Source organism: Entelurus aequoreus, linkage group LG19, assembly GCF_033978785.1.
Source record: "Entelurus aequoreus isolate RoL-2023_Sb linkage group LG19, RoL_Eaeq_v1.1, whole genome shotgun sequence".
NCBI classification, from domain to species: Eukaryota; Metazoa; Chordata; class Actinopteri; order Syngnathiformes; family Syngnathidae; genus Entelurus; species Entelurus aequoreus.
In genome coordinates this window covers 44665792-44673520 of record NC_084749.1, presented here as the reverse complement: position 1 = coordinate 44673520, position 7729 = coordinate 44665792, and the positions used below count along the sequence as shown (strand labels likewise).

The following is a 7729-nucleotide window of genomic DNA, read 5'->3' as shown; positions in this document are numbered from 1 at the left end:
GTGCGTCAATAGCGGAAATCAACATGCGGAAGTGCACACATTTAAACAGCCTGTAATGTAACAATAACAATTTTTATTTTTAAAGGCTTATATTTGTTTGGTGAGCTCGCATTATTCATCACTTGCCAACATTTAGCATTTTATTACGAGAACTTTCCCTAGTTTTAAGAGCTATTTACGTATTTTAGTCATTGACTTTATATCATAATCTTAATTTCGGCACAAATCTTTTTTTTTTTTGTATTTAAATTTCAAAAGTGCGAAAATAACTATTCAAATAAGATATTTCCCGCACATACAACATATTGTAAAAGATTCTGCAACATTCCAAGGATGCTTCATTTAAAAATGGCAAGTTTAATAATGCTGGTTGTCAAAATAAAATATGTTTTTCTATTTTAAAAGTCCTGCTAATTTGGAGATATACACATCTTAATTTAGGATAAGATATCAGGTAAAGTTAAGTAGCTGCACGTAAAGATCATTTCACCAGTTTTTAGTATTTTGTCATCAAATCTTTTCAGCTGTAAATTGTGGAAGAGCACATTTAAACAGCCTGTAATGTAACAATAAAACCATTTTATTTTTTTTATTTTTAAAGACTTGTATTTGCTTGGTGAGCTCGCATTATTTATCACTTGCCAACATTTAACATTTTATTACGAGAACTTTCCCTAGTTTTAAGAGCTATTTATGTATTTTAGTCCCTGACTATATTTACATCATAATCTTAATTTCGGCACAAATCGTTTTTTTTGTTTTGTATTTTAAAAATGTAAAAACTGAGAAAAAACTATTCACATAAGATATTTCCCCCACATTGAAAATAAAAGATTCTGCAACATTCCAAGGATGCTTCATTTAAAAATGGCACGTTTAATAATGCTGGTTTTCAAAATAAAATACGTTTTTCTATCTTAAAAGTCCTGCTAATTTGGAGATATACACATCTTAATTTAGGATAAGATATCAGGTAAAGTTAAGTAGCTGCACGGACAGATCATTTCACCAGTTTTTAGTATTTTGTCATCAAATCTTTTCAGCTGTAAATTGTGGAAGAGCACATTTAAACAGCCTGTAATGTAACAACAAAACCATTTTATTTTTTATTTTTAAATACTTATATTTGCTTGGTGAGCTCGCATTATTTATCATTTGCCAACATTTAACATTTTATTTACTAGAACTTTCCCTAGTTTTAAGAGCTATTTACGTATTTTAGTCAGTGACTTTATTTACATCGTGATCTTAAGTTCAGCACAAATTAAAAAAAATTTTTTTGTATTTTAAAAATGTAAAAACTGAGAAAAAACTATTCACATAAAATATTTCCCCCACATTGAAAATAAAAGATTCTGCAACATTCCGAGGATGCTTCCTTTAAAAATGGCAGCCTGTAATGTAACAATAAAACCATTTTGTTTTTTATTTTCACCCCCTGCGACCTCAAAAGGGACAAGCGGTAGTAAATGGATGGATTTTTAAAGACTTATACTTGCTTGGTGAGCTCACATTATTCATCACTTGCCAACATTTAACATTTTATTTACTAGAACTTTCCCTAGTTTAAGAGCTAATTATGTATTTTAGTCATTGACATCAATCTCAATTTCAGCACAATTTTTTCGTATTTTTAAAATGTCAAAACTGACAAAATAACTATTCACATAAGATATTTTTGCCACATTGTAAAATATTCTGCAACATTCCGAGGATGCTTCATTTAAAAATATCAGTAGGAAATGGATGGAAGTTTAACAATGCTGGTTTTCAAAATAAAATATATTTTTCTATCTTACTGCTAATTTGGAGATGTACACATCTTAATTTAGGATAGGATATCAGCACGGACAGATCATTTATCGGGGCGGTATAGCTCGGTTGGTAGAGCGGCCGTGCCAGCAACTTAAGGGTTGCAGGTTCGATCCCCACATCCGCCACCCTAGTTACTACCGTTGTGTCCTTGGGCAAGACACTTTACCCACCTGCTCCCAGTGCCACCCACACTGCTTTAAATGTAACTTAGATATTGGGTTTCACTATGTAAAGCGCTTTGAGTCACTAGAGAAAAGCGCTATATAAATATAATTCACTTCACTTCACTTCACTTCACATTTCACCAGTTTTTAGTATTTTCTCCTCAAATCTTTTCAGCTGTAAATTGTGGAAGAGCGAGAAGATGCAGTTCTGACACTAGCCGGAAGGTGGCAGCAAAACATTCTCCCGGTGTGCCACATGAGGCTGAATGGTTGCTCTCTCCCCCCCTACAACAAGCCTGCGATGGTTTCTTCCAGCATTTAAAGCTGAGCCGCTCCCTCCTCCCCTCAGTGTGCCAGCAGACTGAGCGCGCAGCCATGGACCGCTTTAGCCAAGTACGGAGTCCCTGCCAGTCCTAGACTAGCTCTCACATGACTTGAGTGGCGCACAAAAGCAAAAGTTGACGTGTCCTTGTCTCCCAGGGGAGGTGCGGCGGGCGGCGGACAAAATGCTTCCGTGGAAGAAGAGCAAGTTGGAGCTGATCGAGGAAGACAAGCCGTCCAAGCAGAAGGGCTATGCGGTGAGTTTCAACTACGCGGCGCTCGCCTCCTTCGCCAAGTCCTGCCCGGAGAGCGCGCTCTACCGGGTGGGCAACATGTTCAAGTCCAAGAGGAGGAAGGTGAAGATCACCGGCGACGACCCCACCTACACGGTGCTCTACCTGGGCAACGCCACCACCATCCAGTCCAAAGGGGACGGCTGCACGGACGCGGCGGTGGGCAAGATCTGGGCCAAGAGCGACGCGGGCAAGAGCGGCACCAAGATGCGCCTGACCGTCAGCTCGCAGGGCGTCCGCATGGTGCACGTGGACGACAAGGCCGCGAGGCCGGGGCACCTGTACCTGCTGCACCGGATCACGTACTGCGTGGCCGACCCCCGGCTGCCCAAGGTCTTCGCCTGGATCTACCGCCACGAGATGAAGCACAAGGCGGTGATGCTGCGCTGCCACGCCGTGCTGGTGTCCCGGCCGGAGAAGGCCAAGGCCATGGCGCTGCTGCTCTACCAGACGTCCGCCACCGCCCTGGCCGAGTTCAAGCGTCTCAAGCGGCGCGACGACGCCCGCCACCAGCAGCAGCAGCTCATTGGCGAGCGCGGCGTCCCCCTGGTGCCGCTCAGGAAGCTGCTCAACACCCAGTGCTGCTACAAGCCCCCCGTGGAGCGCAGCCGCAGCGCACCCAAGCTGGGCTCCATCACCGAGGACCCGCTGGGCGAGGAGGAGGAGAAGGAGGAGGAGGAGGAGGAGGAGAAGGAGGAGGAGGAGGAGGAGGAGAAGGCGGCGCACTTCGAGTGCGAGGACGTCCTGGACACGCGGGGCGGCGGCCTGGTCGCCCGCGACGACCAGCAGGAGCTGACTCAGATCATCAACCATTTGGGCGAGATGAGCATCGGCAACGACGTGCGGACTCTGAAGGCCGACCTCAAAGTCACCCGCCTGCTCTCGGGAGAAAGCACCGGCAGCGAGTCGTCCGGAGACAGCGACCGGAGACTCTCCAACGGCCTGGAGCGCATCAGCGTGCAGTCGCCCGCGTGAACAGGTGGCACTACCTCAACTTTCATGTAGAGGTGGCACTACCTTAACTTTCATGTAGAGGTGGCACTACCTCAACTTTCATGTAGAGGTGGCACTACCTTAACTTTCATGTAGAGGTGGCACTACCTCAACTTTCATGTAGAGGTGGCACTACCTCAACTTTCATGTAGAGGTGGCACTACCTCAACTTTCATGTAGAGGTGGCACTACCTCAACTTTCATGTAGAGGTGGCACTACCTCAACTTTAATGTAAAGGTAGCACTATGTCAACTTTCATGTATAGGTGGCACTATGTCAACTTTCATGAAAAAGTGGCACTATGTCAACTTTCATGTATAGGTGGCACTATGTCAACTTTCATGTATAGGTGGCATTATGTCAACTTTCATGTATAGGTGGCACTATGTCAACTTTCATGTATAGGTGGCACTACGTCAACTTTCATGAAAAAGTGGCACTATGTCAACTTTCATGTATAGGTGGCACTATGTCAACTTTCATGTATAGGTGGCACTATGTCAACTTTCATGTAGAGGTGGCACTACATCAACTTTCATGAAAATGTGGCACTACATCAACTTTCATGTATAGGCGGCACTATGTCAACTTTCATGTATAGGTGGCACTATGTCAACTTTCATGTATAGGTGGCACTATGTCAACTTTCATGTATAGGTGGCACTACGTCAACTTTCATGTATAGGTGGCACTATGTCAACTTTCATGTAGAGGTGGCACTATGTCAACTTTCATGTAGAGGTGGCACTATGTCAACTTTCATGTAGAGGTGGCACTATGTCAACTTTCATGTAGAGGTGGCACTACGTCAACTTTCATGTAGAGGAGGCACTATGTCAAATTTCATGTATAGGTGGGACTATGTCAACTTTCATTTATAGGTGGCACTATGTCAACTTTCATGTAGAGGTGGCACTATGTCAACTTTCATGTATAGGTGGCACTATGTCAACTTTCATGTATAGGTGGCACTATGTCAACTTTCATGTAGAGGTGGCACTATGTCAACTTTCATGTAGAGGTGGCACTATGTCAACTTTCATGTAGAGGTGGCACTACGTCAACTTTCATGTAGAGGTGGCACTATGTCAACTTTCATGTATAGGTGGCACTACGTCAACTTTCATGTATAGGTGGCACTATGTCAACTTTCATGTATAGGTGGCACTATGTCAACTTTCATGTATAGGTGGCACTACGTCAACTTTCATGTATAGGTGGCACTACGTCAACTTTCATGTAAATGTGGCACTACATCAACTTTCATGAAAAAGTGGCACTACATCAACCTTCGTGAAAAAGTGGCACTACGTCCAGGTGCAGTAGTGCCACTTACACGTGCCAGCTGCCTGTCAGAGGTGTGAGAGGTCCTTGCCAACTGCCAAAGAAGCAAACCACCAAATCTTCTTCATTGGAGACGTTGGCACATGCAGAATGTGCAAAGTGTGGCACCCACATCACAGACTGGCACCCACATCACAGACTGGCACCCACATCACAGAGTGGCACCCATAGAGTGGCACCCACAGAGTGGCACCCACAGACTGGCACCCACAGAGTGGCACTCACAGAGTGGCACCCACAGACTGGCACTCACAGAGTGGCACCCACAGACTGGCACTCACAGAGTGGCACCCACAGAGTGGCACCCACATCACAGAGTGGCACCCACAGAGTGGCACTCACAGAGTGGCACCCACATCACAGAGTGGCACCCACATCACAGAGTGGCACCCACAGAGTGGCACCCACATCACAGAGTGGCACCCACAGAGTGGCACCCACATGACAGAGTGGCACCCACAGAGTGGCACCCACATGACAGAGTGGCACCCACAGAGTCTTATGTTGTGACAAACATGCTGGTCCTATCTTTGCTGTGCAAAAGACTTGTCAAATACGATGATGTCATGTTTCAATATCTTCTTTTTGATAAAATGTGCTTTGTTCTGTGAACCTCATTATTATTATTATTATTATTATTATTAATAAAAAATTGAATGTGATAAAAAATGTCTCCATTCATGAGCTCTTTGATGCCAAATAAAAAATATGGGGACTTTTCTCGTTATTATTTGTAATAATTGATCATTTCATCTCAAGTGGCCTGTATTATTTATGAAATAATGTTGACAGAAGGAAAATATGTAGTGCATGAAGTCGTACACTTAAACATGATCCAATATTGCAACAAATATTACATTATCTAACAAAATTTTAAAAAAAAATACATTTCAATATCTGCTTGACTTTTGATCTCAAACTAAGCAAAATACGCATCAAATTGTACGTTGAAAAAAATAAAATAGATTTTACGGTAATTGTAATTATAATTTTTCATACTACAAAGTCATGTTACAAAGTCATGTTACAAAGTTATGTTACAAAGTCACGTTACAAAGTCACGTTACAAAGTCATGTTACAATGTCACCTTACAAAGTCACGTTACAAAGTCACGTTACAAAGTCTCGTTACAAAGCCGCCTTACAAAGTCATGTTACAAAGTCAAGTTACAAAGTCATGTTACAAAGTCACATTACAAAGTTATGTTACAAAGTCATGTTACAAAGTCACGTTACAAAGTCATGTTACAAAGTTATGTTACAAAGTCACGTTACAAAGTTATGTTACAAAGTTATGTTACAAAGTCATGTTACCAAGTCACGTTACAAAGTCATGTTACAATGTCACGTTACAAAGTCTCGTTACAAAGCCGCCTTACACAGTCATGTTACAAAGTCAAGTTACAAAGTCTCGTTACAAAGCCACCTTACAAAGTCATGTTACAAAGTCACGTTACAAAGTCATGCTACAAAGTCACGTCACAAAGTCATGTTACAAAGTTATGTTACAAAGTTATGTTACAAAGTCACGTTACAAAGTCACGTTACAAAGTCATGTTACAAAGTCATGTTACAAAGTCACGGTACAAAGTCACGTTACAATGTCATGTTACAATGTCACGTTACAAAGTCACGTTACAAAGTCTCGTTACAAAGCCGCCTTACAAAGTCATGTTACAAAGTCAAGTTACAAAGTCATGTTACAAAGTCACATTACAAAGTTATGTTACAAAGTCATGTTACAAAGTCACGTTACAAAGTCATGTTACAAAGTTATGTTACAAAGTCACGTTACAAAGTTATGTTACAAAGTCATGTTACCAAGTCATGTTACAATGTCACGTTACAAAGTCACGTTACAAAGTCTCGTTACAAAGCCGCCTTACACAGTCATGTTACAAAGTCAAGTTACAAAGTCTCGTTACAAAGCCACCTTACAAAGTCATGTTACAAAGTCACGTTACAAAGTCATGCTACAAAGTCACGTCACAAAGTCATGTTACAAAGTTATGTTACAAAGTTATGTTACAAAGTCACGTTACAAAGTCACGTTACAAAGTCATGTTACAAAGTCATGTTACAAAGTCACGGTACAAAGTCACGTTACAATGTCATGTTACAATGTCACGTTACAAAGTCACGTTACAAAGTCTCGTTACAAAGCCGCCTTACAAAGTCATGTTACAAAGTCAAGTTACAAAGTCATGTTACAAAGTCACATTACAAAGTTATGTTACAAAGTCATGTTACAAAGTCACGTTACAAAGTCATGTTACAAAGTTATGTTACAAAGTCACGTTACAAAGTTATGTTACAAAGTCATGTTACCAAGTCATGTTACAATGTCACGTTACAAAGTCACGTTACAAAGTCTCGTTACAAAGCCGCCTTACACAGTCATGTTACAAAGTCAAGTTACAAAGTCTCGTTACAAAGCCACCTTACAAAGTCATGTTACAAAGTCACGTTACAAAGTCATGCTACAAAGTCACGTCACAAAGTCATGTTACAAAGTTATGTTACAAAGTTATGTTACAAAGTCACGTTACAAAGTCACGTTACAAAGTCATGTTACAAAGTCACGGTACAAAGTCACGTTACAATGTCATGTTACAAAGTCATGTTACAAAGTCACGTTACAAAGTCACGTTACAATGTCACGTTACAAAGTCACGTTACAAAGTCATTTTACAAAGTCTTGTTACAAAGTCTCGTTACAAAGCCGCCTTACACAGTCATGTTACAAAGTCAAGTTACGAAGTCTTCTTACAAAGTCATGTTACAAAGTCATGTTACAA

The 7729-nt window shown here is 41.4% G+C and overlaps 2 protein-coding genes across 4 annotated transcripts; both read left to right on the top strand.

The window, feature by feature from the left end:
* The first annotated feature begins 2160 nt into the window (after positions 1-2160).
* fam43a (family with sequence similarity 43 member A) lies at positions 2161-4781 on the top strand. 3 transcript variants are annotated; one of them, XM_062027606.1, is made up of 4 exons: positions 2161-4104; positions 4161-4272; positions 4497-4608; positions 4665-4781. In XM_062027606.1, the coding sequence occupies exon 1, from the start codon at positions 2486-2488 to the stop codon at positions 3566-3568; it is 1083 nt and encodes a 360-aa protein (XP_061883590.1). In that variant the 5' UTR covers positions 2161-2485; the 3' UTR covers positions 3569-4104; positions 4161-4272; positions 4497-4608; positions 4665-4781. The 3 variants fall into 3 exon arrangements, with proteins under 3 accessions (XP_061883590.1, XP_061883593.1, XP_061883592.1); XM_062027609.1 differs by lacking the exon at positions 4665-4781 and having other exon boundaries at positions 2161-4272; positions 4525-4587; XM_062027608.1 differs by lacking the exons at positions 4497-4608; positions 4665-4781 and having other exon boundaries at positions 4189-4482.
* Positions 4782-4923: 142 nt separating this feature from the next.
* On the top strand, positions 4924-5563 carry LOC133634947 (uncharacterized). The gene is made up of 2 exons (XM_062027610.1): positions 4924-5063; positions 5102-5563. The coding sequence occupies exons 1-2, from the start codon at positions 5022-5024 to the stop codon at positions 5540-5542; spliced, it is 483 nt and encodes a 160-aa protein (XP_061883594.1). The 5' UTR covers positions 4924-5021; the 3' UTR covers positions 5543-5563.
* The last annotated feature ends 2166 nt before the right edge of the window (positions 5564-7729 follow it).

Bases quoted from the DNA above. Each gene is read 5' to 3' on its own strand.
- fam43a (XM_062027606.1), top strand. From the start codon at position 2,486: ATGCTTCCGTGGAAGAAGAGCAAGTTGGAGCTGATCGAGGAAGACAAG.
- LOC133634947 (XM_062027610.1), top strand. From the start codon at position 5,022: ATGTGCAAAGTGTGGCACCCACATCACAGACTGGCACCCACA. The intron at 5,064-5,101 runs TCACAGACTGGC...GTGGCACCCATA, and splicing joins ATCACAGACTGGCACCCACA to GAGTGGCACCCACAGAGTGG.